Source organism: Xenia sp. Carnegie-2017, unplaced genomic scaffold (genome assembly GCF_021976095.1).
Source record: "Xenia sp. Carnegie-2017 unplaced genomic scaffold, XeniaSp_v1 HiC_scaffold_23, whole genome shotgun sequence".
NCBI classification, from domain to species: domain Eukaryota; kingdom Metazoa; phylum Cnidaria; class Anthozoa; order Malacalcyonacea; family Xeniidae; genus Xenia; species Xenia sp. Carnegie-2017.
Window position 1 is genome coordinate 9,704,676 of NW_025813486.1, and position 17,336 is coordinate 9,722,011.

The 17,336-nt window shown below is 35.3% G+C and overlaps 2 protein-coding genes across 4 annotated transcripts; both read left to right on the plus strand.

The window, feature by feature from the left end:
* Positions 1-331: 331 nt before the first annotated feature.
* LOC124447968 (src kinase-associated phosphoprotein 2-A-like) lies at positions 332-13,312 on the plus strand. Of its 2 annotated transcripts, XM_046998965.1 has the most exons (11): positions 4,852-4,997; positions 5,917-6,098; positions 6,320-6,374; positions 6,973-7,023; positions 7,213-7,251; positions 8,457-8,528; positions 9,052-9,144; positions 9,780-10,012; positions 10,346-10,562; positions 10,977-11,471; positions 11,794-13,312. In XM_046998965.1, exons 1-10 carry the CDS (start codon positions 4,970-4,972, stop codon positions 11,162-11,164), a joined length of 1,158 nt encoding a protein of 385 aa, XP_046854921.1. In that variant the 5' UTR covers positions 4,852-4,969; the 3' UTR covers positions 11,165-11,471; positions 11,794-13,312. The 2 variants fall into 2 exon arrangements, with proteins under 2 accessions (XP_046854919.1, XP_046854921.1); XM_046998963.1 differs by lacking the exons at positions 4,852-4,997; positions 6,973-7,023; positions 7,213-7,251; ... (4 more) ...; positions 10,977-11,471; positions 11,794-13,312 and adding exons at positions 332-1,280; positions 2,140-2,673; positions 3,165-3,850; positions 3,926-4,315.
* Positions 13,313-13,451: 139 nt separating this feature from the next.
* Positions 13,452-16,216, plus strand: LOC124447975. Of its 2 annotated transcripts, none has more exons than XM_046998983.1 (2): positions 13,452-13,814; positions 15,694-16,216. In XM_046998983.1, the coding sequence occupies exons 1-2, from the start codon at positions 13,766-13,768 to the stop codon at positions 16,041-16,043; spliced, it is 399 nt and encodes a 132-aa protein (XP_046854939.1). In that variant the 5' UTR covers positions 13,452-13,765; the 3' UTR covers positions 16,044-16,216. The 2 variants fall into 2 exon arrangements, with proteins under 2 accessions (XP_046854939.1, XP_046854937.1); XM_046998981.1 differs by having other exon boundaries at positions 13,457-13,814; positions 15,691-16,216.
* Positions 16,217-17,336: the final 1,120 nt, after the last annotated feature.

Consider the following 17,336-nt stretch of genomic DNA (forward strand, 5'->3'; position numbering starts at 1 on the left):
TTGATCTTTTCATGTAACTGTCGCCATTGAATAGGGTAATGGAGGCATTTTCAAACATCTGGTTGTCCTTGGATGACATGCTGAAACAGTGTCCAAAACTTTATTATCTAATCTTATTAGATATTTCTCTTGATTGCCGAATGCCGATATAACTTCCAATATGTAGAACTTGTGCTCATCTTTCCATACTCTACCTCCCATAAATCATAAAATTATTCGACTTTTTAGTGGTATGGAATAAAAAATTCAAGCCAAATTCTACGTTGACCTCGATAAGAACAATATGACTAATAGGTGACCAGTAGAATGCGGAAGTAGAAAGAACATCTTTGCCGGTTTGGAATAAAACAATATATACAGTCGTAAATCATACAGGGTTTGATTGGCAAATACAAACATGACTCTTGACAAGCGTGGCAATGTTTTCTATTTTGGAATTTTGTCTTTGTGCAAGCTTAGAAAATCGCAACGCTCGTGGCTGGAGCTATGGGCAGTCGTTTCAATCGACGCACTTCGCTTGTATTCCACTAACGAATCATACTCCAACGGCGCAAAGGAAACTAAACAAATCCCTTTTACCACTGAAACTTTTTGTTACATTGTTGAGAACCGTCCAAGGTTTCAATTTAAACTTAAGAATAACAATGAAACGTTTCTATTCAAATGCAAGTCAAAATCATCAAGACAACAATGGTTGGATTGCTTGGATGAAATTTTTGCTACTTATCGTCGTAACAATTTTTTTCATTGCGAAAAAGATTGTGAAAGAGGAAGGAGCTTAAAAAATTGTGAAAGAGAAAAGAATGGGGAAATGATAGAGCATTTACAATCTACATCTGCTGACAATTTTGTCAACACGAGAAGCTCAGATCGGATTTCATTACAAAATTCCCCCAAAGAAACCAACGACATAGATCAACTCTTGTTGACCAAAAGCAGAACCTTCCACAATGAGTCGCCAGAGGGAAATAAGGTTGTTGTAAGGGGCTTTCAAAGTGTTTCTTCAATGGAACAAGTTAAGGCTGAACAGGAGAAGCCGCCAGAAAACTTCGACTGTGCTTTGGAAACAATTAGTACGACGGATATTACTCAGAAATCGTCATGTACGCTTTTCAAAACCGAAAGCAAAACATTTTCTACATTTGGTAAGAAAAGCAGCCAGAAATGCAACCGTCCACTGAGTCAGTTCGTCAATCCAACTTTTTCATTGGATGAAGAAGATTTCTCGTTATCGTTTGAAGAACTGACCCAAATTCAAACGGAAGTTTCAAAAAGTAAAGGTAGCTAAGTTTTTCATCCCGTTGCTAAGCGTATGGTTTTGTACCGAACGAATTCCAATGCCAATTGTGGTCATCCAAAAACTAAATATTTTCCATTCTCGCTATTTCAAATGCGCGTATTGGTATTTCACTATTTGAAAATGAAAGTAACGTCTTCTATTTCTGACATAATTGGTTTCTATAGGCAACTGAATTCTACCAATCTAGACCTGCCTTTTTTTCTTTTAAGCAGATCAAATTTCAGTGCAAACTAAGATAGTACGTATTACTAAATTACACTGCAGAAACATGTATAATGGACGAATTGCGCGTACATTTTGCAGCGAAAAGTAAAGTTATTGTTAAAAACATTTCATATTTTAAGAGGTATGTGAAAAGTTAATTACATAATAAAAATGAATTGAAACAAAAAGTGAGCTGTTGAAAGGAAAAGTATCATTTACAATAAAAACATTTAAATATTTAACCATTTTCTGATAGAGAACCTAAAATTCAAAAATTACAGGAAACATCGTATGACTGTAAATTTACACAACTTTGTGAGCAGATCGTATACTGCTTTTATTTGGTTTAAATTTACATTTTCTTGGCTGCTGCAATACAATAGAGAAAATTCTAGCAAACGTTTAGTTTTACATTAAATCAAGTACATTCATTTTTATGTTAACCCTTTTGAGACGTACTTTTCAAAAGTTTGTACACATTTCGTTTGGCAATTCGTGCCGCACGGCATGATCCGTCTCAAAAGGGTTAAACTGCAAGTGACTTATAATATCTAATCCTAACTCGTTTCTGCATTGCATTAAATACTTATTAGAAAATCACTTCAATATTCAATGTTTATATATAACTTTTCAAGACGCTCCTCTCGATTATGATGTACCATCTCTGTCGAAAGCAAATCCTGGATGCAACTACCTTAAAGTTCGTACGGACAAAAAGAAGTGGAAAAAATTTTACGCCACGTGTGAAAAAAACATTTTGTTTTTACGTGAGTCAGAAAGCAGTGATCCCAAATCAGACAGTGTTATTCAAATCGAAATGAAGCCGAAAATGAAAATCACACAACTACCTAGACGAGGTCATGATTACCGCTTCAAAATGACTACTGGAACTACAGAGTACTTTTTCAAAACGGCAAGCCCTAGCAATCGAGATTTGTGGATGAAAACACTCACGGAAGCAAGGTATTCCGTTCTTCAAAACGCATCTCCTCGTAATGACGATAAAAAGCAATCGGAGATCTATGACGAAAGCATTGACCTGCCAGAAGATGATGATGTATTCTATGATGGAATGACAACCGATGAAGGAGGATTGGTATCTAAGAACGTTTCTTCCCCAAATATTGCAAGCGCGTCTGTTAGCAGTCCAGAAGAACTTCCGAAATTCGGTAAGCACACAATAGTTGGCTACTGCATGTTTATATATATATATATGGTTTCAACGAAACCCAAGTCACGCGTAAAAAGGCTCCCTATTCCAATCACGAAAGTTTAAGGATCATTTAAAAAATAACAATAGTACAACAAGTGGGCTGATTGGTCTTTAGCTGAGTTTGCATCAGCCTGTTGGAAACCGATCTAAGCTCAATTAAAGAGAATTTGCAAACTATCATCTGAATTCATGTTAGAGCTAAAACTTAAAACATTTTATTTTGAATTTATATATTCAATCGTATTCTTATTATTTTGTAAAATTTTTAACACACAGATGTTTCATTTTTCAATCATTTGGAATATTGAGTAATTAAACATCTGTAAGTTCTCGCATTAAAGAATAATAAATAATTAAGAGCGCAAATCACGACCCGGAGACTCATTCTTTATAACAAGACGGGCTTTAACCCGAAAATTAGAAATGCAATCGCATTTTATGATTTAGATACTATTATAAACGAAACAGAAGGTAGAAAACAATCAAATGGACCAATGGTTATGGGCTACATAAAAACAAACGCCATTGATAATAACTGGGACCAATATTGGGCTGAAGTCGAAGAGAAACAACTAATTCTTCATTCAAGCGAAAATAATAGGGATTATCTCAAAACTATTCTACTCTCACAAAACGCCCGGTGTAAAATGGCAAAACGAAGCTTGCACGATTTTCGATTTACCCTAACAGCAAATGCAACCGAGTTCTACGACTTTAAATGCACGTCTGCGTATGACCGGAGGGAGTGGATTAATGGATTGAATAGAACAACTGGAGATTTTCAAAAAACGTCAAGCATCGGTTCAAGAATACCACAAGTCGTCTCGAAGATAAGGGAGAGCAAGACCAAATTGAAAAAAACTCAACAAGAACAGCAGCAACAAAAACAGCAACGAAATGAAAAGTTGGGCGATGTAGTGCACATCGAAAAAGAAAACAGAGAAATTTTGTCATCTGGAACTGAAACATTGTCCCTTCATCAACAACAAGCTTATAAAGATAGCAATGCTTACGAAATTATGTCGACAGGTGTAAATACAAGTGAAATACAAATTCCTTCTTCACAGAAACAAGAACAGCACAAAAAAACACTTAATCAACAAAAAGAAAAAAAGCGAGAAAATGAAGATAAGGTGAGCATTAACAATGATATGAATTCTCAAGGTTCATTGCTCCTGTCACATCCAAAATATCCTCCTCTAACGCAGGGTGAACAACTTCAAGAGCACGTTCCAGAGCTCATGAATGTTAGTGGTGAGATAAAAGACAACATATATGTACACATGGGACACCAGGAAAGCGATGTTTATGAGTTGATGAATCCTCGTAAATCTAAACAAATTAGTGGCAGTTCTTCCACACAATCATCACTTACCTGCACTACTGATGGTGGTGATGGTGAAGTCAATGACCTCCACAAGGATTTGGAATCATCATGGAATTTTGAAGATCACATTAAAAGTCTAGATTATTCTGCGCATATACCGGTCTTGAAAACTTGTGAAGGAGGAAGTGAAACAGAGTCGAAAGTGAAGAATCATAGATCCTTAGTTCAAATAGGGACAGCGTGAATAAAGTAATTTTAGAACTAGCGCAAGGTAAGCCTTTTCCAAATTCATTGCGTTATATTTTCGCATTCATTATTTAAGCAGCACGCTCCGAATTTCAGAGCGTAACTCACAAACTTCTTTACTATAATGTCCGAAATCGACACATGTGATTGCATCTGCATACCTTTCGCCAACTACTATATCCGAAATCGACATGTGATTGCATCTGCAAACCTTTCGCCAACTACTATATCGGAAATCGACATGTGATTGCATCTGCATACCTTTCGCCAACTACTATATCGGAAATCGACATGTGATTGCATCTGCAAACCTTTCGCAATGATTCACTAATTTCTTAATGTTTTCAAATCTTATTCCAATTAAATGCATATTGAAATCAAGCATTGTGTGCTCAAGACAACATAATACAACATTGTAGTGGATCAATTTTACTCACGTTCACGAGTTGTTTCAGTAATATTTTATCTAGAAATCCCGTAACAAATAGTTCTAACAATTTATTGCTCAAAAAATCTCAACCTAATTAACATCTATGTTCATACCTGTACCTATACATCCCAATTATACATCCCATCACCAGCCGTCGTTTCCGCAACAACCACACGGAATTAAAAATGTCATAACAAACGATTCTTTGCGTTCTTTGCGGTATTTAAGTGAAATTGTTGCAAATTACGAATGGAAGACATTCAGGTTATTATTAGAGGTAAGATTATTATCAAAGGTAAGAAAGACAGTTTATTTACCGTTAAAACCACGCGGATGTTTTTTTGTACGAAAAATATGAAAGTGAGAGACATGGCGAGCGGAAGCCGAATTCTAAAAATTCACACCGAAGCCAAACATTTTACATTTAAAAGATTTGCGAAGCCACTTTGAAAGAAAATATGTAATTATCACAAGGCTAACTTGAGACCAAAACATCACAGTGATTACACATTTTCATCTCGATCGCCAAAATTAATTACACAGTGAAAAGTCTTTGAATGTATACTCGATTAAGTTCAAGCTCCTTATGGAATTTGTCATCAGAATTTACCATAAAAGCTCACAATTATCCTGAATAACGCTAAACGTAATTTGAAGTAAACATATAGTATTCATATATACGTAAAAAAAACTTAGGAATTTTAATATCAAACATAAAACTTTTCAACCCCTATCAACTCTGTAATCAGGAAGTCGTCAAATCAAACGATTAAATGGCAATGTCTTCAGTCGCACAACATACATAGAAAGCATTTCATTGCTACTATTGAAGTGAATAACATTGTTTTATTGCTTTTTCGACTTGCTAACATCAAAGACAATGATGTGAAAGTAGACAACATTGCATCATACCATCTATATTTTCTTGTCGAGGTTAACAACCTTTCGTAGTTGTATCAATATTTTTGCTCTCATCTCTATTTTTCAAGAAGTTCTTGAAGAAAAGCCTTATACCAGAAGAGTACTCAAAATTTGAAATGTTCAGGACCATAAACTAAATTCAACTTCCTGCTCCATCATTTTAATAGTTCTAGAAATATGCAGCTTTTACTTACTCAGCTCTAGAGCAGTGGAAAATACCAGTGGTCTCACAAACCTGTGAATATTTAAGTGAATAAATTGTATGACAATTTTAGATGTGGAGAGATTTCTCACACAAGTTTTGGGAAAGCTTAGCAATCTTCCAGCTGATGTGAACAGAGAAAGATTAGATCTTGTGCAACGCCTTCAAAGGCACTTAAACAAGCCTGGAATTGGTTTTAAGAAGAAACTTCCAGTTCCTATACCACAACAAGCTTCAAATGAGGCAGATGGTGAGGTATGTAAAAAGTGAAATTATTTTATATGGGCAAGCATGGTTGAGAACTTTTTGTATAACTAAGGAAAAACAGTTATTTGTTTGGACTGCTGACTTCTGTAAATGGGTTAAAGAAGATATCATGGAGTCCGGTGATGATTCTGTAAATCAGGGTAGCCAGCCTGATTTAATACAGTTGAATTTCCATTTATTTTATTCCAACTGCATTGGGATTATTTTAGGATGATGTTGGTGAATATGGTGATGTAGCTGCACCTCAAACACCCCAAACCAAAAGTAAGAAATTATTTTCTAAATTATTTCCAACAAAACTATCTTTGCCATTTTTTGGTTTGTCAACATGAACATAACTTTACTTAAGATCAACATGTTTATGGAACCCTATGATCTTATGCGTAATGAGAGATTGGTTTGTCAATAATCCTGCAAAAATAACTGTATATAGATAGCATTAATGAAGCTACATGTTCCAAAACAATAGACATAAGTTCAGAAACTGATATTTTTGAGTTCAAAGCAGGATTCTGGAAAAATGTATGGATATGATTTGCTTGGACATCATTGACTTTCAGTTATGTGAAAGTCATGTTGTTCTTGTACGCACTTTTTGCTTGCTTGAGAGGCATTATTTTTTTACAATACTATTAGCCTTTGATTTATAAATATGACATTAAACAAATTCAATGGATCACATCTTTGTTGTCTCGTGCAGTGCAATTATCCTTGAAGCATGTCAATGTACATCAGCTATTCTAATAATGAATTTCAAAGCTATTTGGTACAATTATGCATTTATATGTCATCACAAGAAGCAGTTTTTATGAAAGTCTATCTGCTGTTGAAATCTAAAATTGAATTTTTATTTTAACTTTAGTAGAGGAAGAGATGTATGATGATGTTGCTACACAAGAAAAAGAATTACAAGGTTAATGAAAAGCAGACTTTACTTATTTTAGAATTTTCATTTCATATTAGTTTTATTTTCACAGCAGTGTACAAAGCTGTATTAATTGTCAAATTTTTGTTTCTGATTTGGTGATTTCTAATTTGATGTTCTGTATTTTTTCAAAAACCATTTGCGTTATTTTTAATAATTTTTTTTTTTAATTGTCAGAGGAAAACTATGATGATGTGGTAGCTATCAAAAAACAAGGTTAGCTTATAATGTCTGAAAATTGTTTTCGTTAAGAATATAAATGGTTTGAACCCGGGAGTATCGTTACATGTTTGTAAATGTAGATCGTCCAGGTTGGTATAGTCCTGAGAAGGACTGTTTTTGTTGTTGTTGACTGACGTTTCGACAACCTTAGCGGTAGTCATCTTCATCTTTTTGACTCTGTAGATGACTACCGCTAAGTTTATCGAAACGTCAGTCAACAACAACAAAAACAGTCCTTCTCAGGACTATACCAACCTGGACGATCTACATTTACAAACATCTAAGAATATAAATGTCGTACAAATGAGCGAAACCATTGATCTATGTGAAAGACAATATCTATCGAAAATGCCAGACTTAAAAAGCAAATTTCTTCATTTTTGACTACACACCACCAGACAAACAATTCGTCAAAGAACCATGGCAAATTTTTTATTCGTAAATATACGTTTCTGATGATTGTTAGTTCTGAACTTTGTGACACTCCACTTGTTTTACTCGCATCCGATTTATTCGTTTAAGAGCAATTCAATCTCAAAAACGCTGCAGCGCAGGGAAAAACTATATTTTTCTTTGAGATCATTTAATGTAATATATCCGAGACAAAGTGCGAAAGTATTTTCTCTTTGTAGAATATAGTGTTTACTTAGCCAATGAAATGTCTCCTTTTGACGATATTGATAAAACGCTTGCTGTGATAGGAGGAAAGTGATTTTGAACGCATTCTCAAAAAACTTTAATTTCGTTGTGAAAACGATGAATGCAATAAAATTTGTGCGATGATTTATATTGCCATTATAAAGTCAATAGCCAACACCAACCGTAGAAATAAAACTGAATTGTTTTTTTTTGGCTGCAGAAGTGCTGGAGAAAGGGAACATTGCGAATTGTTAAAAAGTTAGTGAACTCTCCCAAAATCTAGAACAAAGAGAGAAACTTAATAAGTAGCTAAATGTTTAGAACACCAAACACACGCTAACTTTAGATATTAATCTTTTGGCTATATTTGTAAACAAACATAGGCGCGCGCTGCCTCTTGGTATGGATTTGTATTTCAAAAATTTCTTTTCGCGATGATTGGATGAAATCATTCGCTATAAGATCACCTTGGTCAACAATTGGTTTAAAACTAATATCTTGTCACTGAACACAGTCTCCGGCACTGGAAGTTTTTAACCTTGTTTTATTCTGTGTTTTAGTTGAGGAAAAAGCAGAATCTCAAACATCGGAAGAATTTTACGATGACGTAAATGGTACTCAAAATAAATCACGTGAGTATGAGAGTGTTCATATTTGAAGGTTATTTTCAGCATTTTTTGTCAACTGTGGCCATAAGTCTTTCGCCTTGTGACCATCATACAGTGATTGACCATTAAACCATAGTCTTCATACAGTGACTGAGCATCAAACTATATTAACCATGCAGTGATTGACCGTCAACCATGGTCAATATACAGTGATTGACCAACAAACCATAGTCACCACACAGAGATAGATCATTAAATTATAGTCACCACACTTTGATTAATTACCAAACCTTAGTATCATACTTTTATTTACTATTAGACCTTGGTCACCATAGTTTCATTTACCAAATGACAATCAGAAAGATTTATTTAATTAAGTCATGTTGACGAAAGATATTCTGTAAACTTAAAGTAAAAGTCGACGCTCCCTAGTTGTCCTAATTCGACAGGTCGGTGTGAATTAGTTTCCAGTCCCTGAAACGTTTCTTTTGCTACATAAACCATTGAAATCGTCAAAATCAGCTGTTTTGTTCTGTTATTATTGTAGTGTCAAGTAAATCAAACAATTCCGATTCTTTGGATGCTAAAGAAATTGGCGAGCCTATTAAAGCTAGTGATATCCTTGATAAAATTTTCGAAGGTATGTTACGAGTGCAACCCTTTGAGCTGCTTTTTTAACCAAATGGTTGAGACCCCATCCACACCGATACAGTCTCGTACCGGTTTTATAATGTTCACTTGGTGCCATTTAGATTTTCTTAATTTTCAATTACGCTTAATCTATTTCCGTTTCCAGTTTCTTGGTTTTGAAGTTTTCCCGTTTCCCATGCCAGACACAAGTTTATCTTCACTATGTTCCACTTTTTTACTCCGTTATGTCAACCGACATTTAGTGAACACGATCGAAAACCGATGTTGTTTAGTACCTTTTCAAAACTCTGTTGGTATTGTGTGAGTTTGGTATTTTCTTAATCTCATGAGTTTATTACCAGTGCCAACCAGTAACCATTGAGCTTATGATGTACTTGAAAAGCTGATATTGTGAAAAACTTGTTAGTCTACCAAGCTTTTTTTCAGCAAAAAGAAAGTGTATATATTTTATTTTTGCAATTTGCTTGATGTTTCCGTCCGTAAGAATATATGTAAAATAAAGAAGTATCAAGTTACTCTTCCACAATATTTATCTTTTTCTATTTTCCTTTCAAGATTTTATGTACAGTATATACTTTAGCTAAACGCGGAAAGTGTTTCATATTTTTATAATTTACAATACAGGCGAGCTTGACAAGTACAAAGGCAAAAGACCTTTTAAGAAATGGCAGCGTCGTTACTGCGTATTAACGCCGAAAGCTCTTTATTATTACGAGAATAAAAAAGATCAAAAACAAAAAGGCCAAATCATGCTTCCATGTGGCGAGACCATACTTCGTCCTGGTTGCCACAGTTATTCTGAAGTAAAGGATAAAAAGACATGTTTCGAATTGGTCACTGATGAGAGATGTTATTTGGTACGTTTTATTTTTAAGCTGAAATGAATCACCTTACAAGTTCCATACTTTTAGAATTTGACGTATCATCATTGATCCTAATTGATACTTTGCAATTATTGATCCATATTTAAAGTGGTTTCTACTCTAAACAACCATACGATTACCATTACCACTACCATTACCATTACCACTACCATTACCATTACCATAACCATTACCACTACCACTACCATTACCACTACCATTACCACTACCATTACCATTACCATTATCATTACTATTACAATCACCATCACCACTGTCGTATGACCATGGTTGACTCCAACATAAGAGTGTGTTATGTGCATTTAGTTTAAAGCAATTAAAGAATCCGATTATGATGCATGGACAAACCATCTTACGTCTGTTCTGCATGCAGACCTTTCGGAAGAACAAAGCAAGTTGATGAGGCTGTTTAGTGTTGGACGTCGTGATGATGATGATGATGACGCAGAGGGTGGCGAAGATTTGTACGAGTGCATTGACCAGATGCAGCAGAAGAGATTGGCTAACTCTTCGGAAACTGAAGGTTCGTCCATAGTTTGCTGTTGAATACATAAGGTTTAATTGCATTTGTACCCCGTATATAGCCATAAACAAGAGTAGAGATATGATTATACGTCATTAGTCATCATATATGCCAACGTTTTTTATTTGACATCGATTGTCTCTAGTACGAGATTTTTCTACAAGTTTTATCGCTGTTTTGATCAGTTTTCAATGCCAATATCATACTTCGTAAAATGAGGAAAATATTTAACATTTCTAGTTATTCGGTGCCATATTATTTTATGTTTATGTTTGTGATGCTCGAAAAAATGAACTGCGCTCCGAGCATTTCCATCGAGGATTTTCAGTTTTGCATTTAAAGGCATAACTGCCTTGAAAAAGTTCAAAGGAACATTGAATTTTATATTAATTATGTCCTCTTTCCCTCCTCCAGAAATGTACGAGCTCACAGACCGATTTTCCTCACAAGTCAGCGAAAGCTCGGCATCTTCCGGTGATCCACCGACATTACCTTCCCGCGTACAAGCACCTTTGGAGAAACAGACTCGCGAAGAAGAAGAATTCGAGGAGATTGACGATAAAGAAACTCGTCAAACTTCTGACGCATTTCACAGCTCCTGAAGTCCCTCATCGTGCACCATCAAAGACGGCGAAACCACATGCAGAGCTTCCTCCTCCTCCTCCTCCTCCAAAGAAACCCTCCAATCTTTCAACGCAAAGCTCTGTCTCTACTCGACCGCCAGCATTGCCAAAGAAGCCAGAAACAAAAGTGGCAAAGGCTGAAGAACCAGCGTCAAAACCTCCTGTAATGAAACCTCCGGTAATGAAACCTCCGGTAATGAAACTTCCGGTAATGAAACCTCCGGTAATGAAGCCTCCTGCAATCAAAAAGCCTCTTTTAAAGGGTGAAATATTTGAATACAGTCGAGTAAGTATTGTGCAGCGTGCAACTTGAACGTAATTATTACTAATAAGACCTTGCATGGCGTCTTTACATGTAGTATTAATATTAACAAACAATCTCGAATTTTGTGCTTGAAAGAATAAAAGTCCCCACAAAGTATTCCCCGAAATACAAGAATATTTAATTCACCTAGTGATGGCAACAACAGTGAGTGAATTTATTATAAGTCTGATGTCATATCTTGAAGTATTGTTACTTAAAACTAAATATTACAGTTGTACTCGTTTATTTTCCCGGAAAATACTGTTATTATAAATAAATTATTTGATTATATTTCATACGCTAGGTATATGTTGCAATGTGGAACTGCATTGCGGACGATGAAGATGATTTGGCATTTTCCCGCGGAAACTATCTTTACATCCGGGAAAAGATACCGAACAGTGATTGGTGGGTTGCCTCCCTTATGGATATTCCGGATATTCGCGTTGGACTGGTTCCCAGGAACTACATAATGCCCGCGTATGACATGTAAAAGTTGGTTATGGGTTAAATATCATAACTATTTTTTTTGAGAAAATCAGTTGACACATCATCTCTTACAAAAAATAAACGTGTCCAATCTTGGCGATAATTTATTACTTTAAGAAAAACAAGATTTAAAAACAACCAAGATTTCAAGTTTTTAATAAATGCCTTGTTATATTAAGCACATCACTGCAGAACGTGGCACGTTGCAAGTTGTGATAGTTGACGTAAGCAGTTTCGATAATGTTTGAGTAGAGTGGATGTAAACTATTTTTTCTCCCACTCGAGGTCACAATTCCCGAGCTGTTTTATTTGTTATGATATTATTATGAAACATACACAGCACCTATATGAAAAATTCAGTTTTAAACTGTAATAGCAATTTATTTCGAAATAAGTGAATAAAGCAGATGATACAGTGTTGTATTCTTTGCTTTGTTTAAATTTAACGAAGTTCGAAATGATCTTGTTACGTTTTCCAATAATATCTTAAATTGGGAAAAAGGATAATTTTGTAAATTTTCAAATTAATTCCGGTACAACAATTCCTCAATTTACGAAGCAAAAATTAAAAAGTAGTTAAAAAGTATATTTGTTGTTGCTCTTTGGGAAAATGTAATTTCAGCATTACCTATAAGCAACACGGAAAAGAAATATTTCAATTCATAGCATCCTATATTTAGATCATGTGTCATTTGCTTATCATTCAATGTGCATATTGTCCCATATGTAACTAATTCCTGCTAAAGTTTTATCACATCACAAGTTTTATCATATTGTAATCTGAAAGCGGATAGCCAAAAGACAATCTGCCAGTCTACGTTTTCGCCACGTAGAGATCGCCGACACGCCTGACATACTAACGAGCATTTTCTAATCAGAACGATAGCATTGCCAAAACTTTTGAGAGGCAGTGCATGAAATGACGAACTTCTTAAAGTTGAAATTTCAATGTTCAGTAGGCGCGTCCTTCGAAGTTTTAGCTGCATTTTTCATCTTGATATTAGTTTTTGGGTGCAACATCGCCGCGTTCTGCAGGTGGAAACAACTGTTTTGAACCTACTATAAAATTGACTGCATATGTGCGAAAAATTATTTCATATATTGTCAAATATTAATTGGTTTTAAATTTGCGACATCATTTGCTTTTCTTCCCAAAGTGAACAAGAAGGCGAAACATATTTCTCGCTTAATCCACATGAGTCATTTTGTGAAAATTCCTGATGGAAAAATGAACTTTATCATTATTATTACTTTATGCATATCGATAAAATCTCAAATTAAATCGACAACAAAAAAAATGCGTGTGAAATTAAATATTCATACCCAATCAAAAACATTCGAGCATTGTTATTTACTGGATTTTGCAATTATCATAACATCTTTTTCACACGTAGCAAGGACGCTAATTCGTGTAGTCATGGCAACATGTTGAACATACAGCTGACACATCACAGACATGATAGGATGTCAAAAATACATATGGAAATCGCAGATACACATTGATAGTTGTTTGTTTCGACGCACTTGAACTCGGGGAATGCAATTATGGATTGGGTAGATCAACGTTGCCGTTGGCACTCCTGTGGTGCACGTTTGTGAAATTTTTGCCGCGGAGGCAGAACAAACATAATTCTTGTTAGTGGCGTGTGAGTGGTGTGTATAGGAATTGGCTGTCTGTAAAAGAGTACTTGCGGGAAAAACAAACAAACTTAATAGGAATCGATCGGGACAGGAAGACATGTTTTTGATGGGAGTTACGTACATCAACGCCATCGTATTTTGAAATTATGAAGAATTCCGAAAGATTGCAACACGAAATCGATTTGACCCTTGCAGGTTAGGCACTCCACTCATTATTAAACTTATATGCAAGTAAATTATACAGTTAAGTTCAAAAAATAATCAAGAAAACAATTATACGCTTACAATTGTGATGTTTGTTGAATTTTTAACCTGTTCTTTCAATTGTGCTTCGTCTTTCTATGACATATGTCCTTTTGTTAAAGAAAACTGCTTCCTATGTATTTCACAATCTACATCGCGATGGCGTGTGATAAATTCGTTTTTGAACTAAGTGATGCCTAAACTTGCAAATAAAGGTGCAATATTAAAGGAATATTTGGCGGAATTACAGCAAGTGTGTTTTGTATCATTTGGATGTATATTTCATGTATGGTCTGCCTTACGATGAAAATTTATGATATTTTGATAATACCATTAGAGTCATGTTTGTGTATAGCTTTGAGGTATGCCGCTTTATATTTATGCCAAAGGATTCCGTATGTAGTAAACTAAGAACGCCTTCTCGTGCTGTCTCCTCGTTTCATGTCAACGTAGGTATTTCTAAAGTTGACGTTTGCCCGGCACTAAAGTGAAAGAATTAATTGAAACATTAAATAAAAGCTTTAAAATCAAATATCATGTGCTTATGCGCACACGTACAGCGCATAACAATGTTTGTTTACATTTATTTCTGCTTGATACTTGGGAGCAACATGACATTTGTCACGTTTGACTTTTTTCGAAATGTATTGCACTCTCTCTCGCCAATTGGAAAACCTGAATAACACCTAGTGCTAACGACTTGGGTGCCCGTGTTTTTGGACTTGCATTTAAACTCATTGCATTTGATAATGGACGGGCGCTGTGTGACACGTAGCAATCGCGTTTATGCACTCGTTTATACATACATGAATGACGATAACAGAGAAGTTGACATTCCTCTAAAAGATTCTCAGCATTTCTTAATCCATAATGAACTAGATCCATCATGAAACTAATGAATTGACAAAAGCCGTGTGGACTGTGGTTCTCACCCAACAAAGGAAACATTACTATTGAATTTTCCGCTTTTAGAATTGAAGCTTCTGTGCCTTGAATCAAAACATCTGCTCAATGCAATGTTCTCGCAGCCTTTTGTAAAGTGTGTGTAAGGGGGGGGAGGGAGAAGACATAATGGCACTCTGCATTTAACAATCTAGCATTCGGAGACGATAAATTTTACAACGCAATAAATTGCTTATCCTTTGAAAAAGTGAGTGGGGCATACTCCCCATCATCTCTCCGGCTCCACGGTCCCCCCTGCAATATGGTTCCGAAATTTAAAAGGTTGTCCTGTTGGAGGTTTTGTTTCTTTAGGAATTTTTTTTGAAAAAGTCGTTTTGTCGCTTTAAACACCACCTCATATTTTCCAAACATGCACGTAATTTTAAAACATCTTTCTTGAGAACCTCCGAATCCGAACACCGTACAAAGTTTTTAGGCTGGTCCAGGATTTAGCGTTTTGGAGGCACAAGTATTGCATAATTTTGAAGGAACACACCCTTACAATCAACATTATTCTGTAAGCCATTGACTTGAACATATTTCGTATATTATATTACTGTATCCACACAGTGGTGTAGTGAGCGCGGCAAGTTTGGTCGTACGTCGTGCTATGTAAATATTTAGGTGTTCCTTACTGAAAAAGATCAGATTTCTAAAGAAATGAATAGCGCTAATAATATGAAATTCACATATCACAACGAAACTTTGTTATTATTATTTGTAAATCCTTTATAAAGGATAAAACCTCCAAGTTTTTAGAGCAGTGTTAAAAGTTAAAGAACTCACCCTGTTTGTCCTGTTTTTCCTGTTGCAGGCTGGCTACGCCATTGACAGTAATTAAAAGTTTATGTTTTCTTAACTTTTGAAAGCGTCAATTTTATTTCAGAAGTGGAGGGCTTTCTTCACGACCTTTCAGGCGTAGAACTTCCTGTTGAAAAAAAAATCAAACGACAAAAACTAGAATCGAAAGTTAAATTACTTCGTGCAAGGTATCATCTGCACATGAATAGATTGCCGTTGTCATCGTTGAGACTGGGTTTTGATTCATTTCCGAAAGATCTCGAAGCAAAGCGACCTCGCTCGTTGACATCACCCGATTTGCTGACTTCTTGTCTCCCGGATGTACCAGAAGAAGACGAATTGGGTTCGCCGAAATCCACGATGAAGAGTGGGAAATTTGATTTAAACTCCCCAAACAATCATCGACCACGTTCATCTACGTTTCCTTTGACTTTGTAACATTTACCTGATGGTCTTTGTGTGGTGCTTTTTTAATCTGCCACCTGGGAAAGAAAGGCACCATAAATTGCAATCTATTTTATAGGTTTTGTTTGTTTCTCCATAGAGAGACCTGTTTTGACTTCGTGTGAATACAAAATTTGTATAAAATGTCGATTAAATTAAATTCGCTATAACGGTCAACATAATCCACGATGGGCAAACAGCAGTAGAAGAATAGCAAAGCAAAAACAAACAAACATACAAAAAAAAAACTCCATGCCATTTTTTTCAACACTTTAGTCAAGCACAGTACATTATTTTGAGAATAAGAGTATTTCAAAGAGTATTACAAAGAGTATTTTTGTCAGAAAGAGGCTTTCAAAATGGATTAGTAAATTTTCCGAATTGAAATGCAGTGACCATGAAGGTTTTTTTTACATTTGTTGCATATGACAGTTACCAAAGCAAGGACCATGCGCATAACCATTGAGAACAGACGCTAATGGTGAGGCCCGTTCCACTTACGAAAATTTTGCTTGGAAAGAAAAATTTTCGGGACATCTGTTTTTCCAGCAATCATTTCCATTTTTCATTCATGCCAGTGTGGATATAGATATTGCGGCCTTAAATAAACGTATATTACTTCTTTTACTGATAAGAAACTGCTACTACACAAGGTTGGACACACAAAATAAATACAAGAAAACATGTTGTAAGACGAATATATGTTGAAACAACGACTAACGGCGAATTTGTCACTTTAATTCGGGAAATAAGAATTGTAGATCACGAATACTTTTTAAACAATTCATATTACTTTATGCTAATTTTTTCTAACAGATGTGCCCTGATTGCTGACTGCTAATTTTCCATCGGACTAATTACAAAAAGTTGAAAAATTTCTACTTAAATAAACCAGAGGCGGATCTAGTGTTAGTCAAAATAAATTACTGCAGCACATTTTGCCGTATATTTACATTTTTAAGCCCCTCAGAGGCATCTCAATTGGTGAAATTATATTCTTTAGAAATTCAAAACAAAAAGTGTTTTTCAGAAAGTACTTTGAATTTAAAATTATTGACTATCAACCTTTCTCTTGAGATTTATCAAACAATGTTGCTCGCCCACGTCGGCTGGTGCCAACAATAGCACTGATAAAATATTCTTTTGTATCATACCACCAACAGGCATGATTTGCTGAATTGCAGGTCAAGAATTAAGGAGCTTTAATTTATTTTGACTAACTCTGGATCCGCTACAGGAATAAACATTCAATTTCTTTCCTTTGGAAAAATTTTATCGCACTCTTCC

Coding starts and splice junctions, on each gene's coding strand:
- LOC124447968 (XM_046998963.1), top strand. CDS start 398: ATGACTCTTGACAAGCGTGGCAATGTTTTCTATTTTGGAATTTTGTCT. Junction 2,674..3,164: donor AGAAGAACTTCCGAAATTCG/GTAAGCACACAA, acceptor TTTATGATTTAG/ATACTATTATAAACGAAACA. Junction 3,851..3,925: donor AGCGAGAAAATGAAGATAAG/GTGAGCATTAAC, acceptor CCTCTAACGCAG/GGTGAACAACTTCAAGAGCA.
- LOC124447975 (XM_046998981.1), top strand. CDS start 13,766: ATGAAGAATTCCGAAAGATTGCAACACGAAATCGATTTGACCCTTGCA. Junction 13,815..15,690: donor AATCGATTTGACCCTTGCAG/GTTAGGCACTCC, acceptor ATTTTATTTCAG/AAGTGGAGGGCTTTCTTCAC.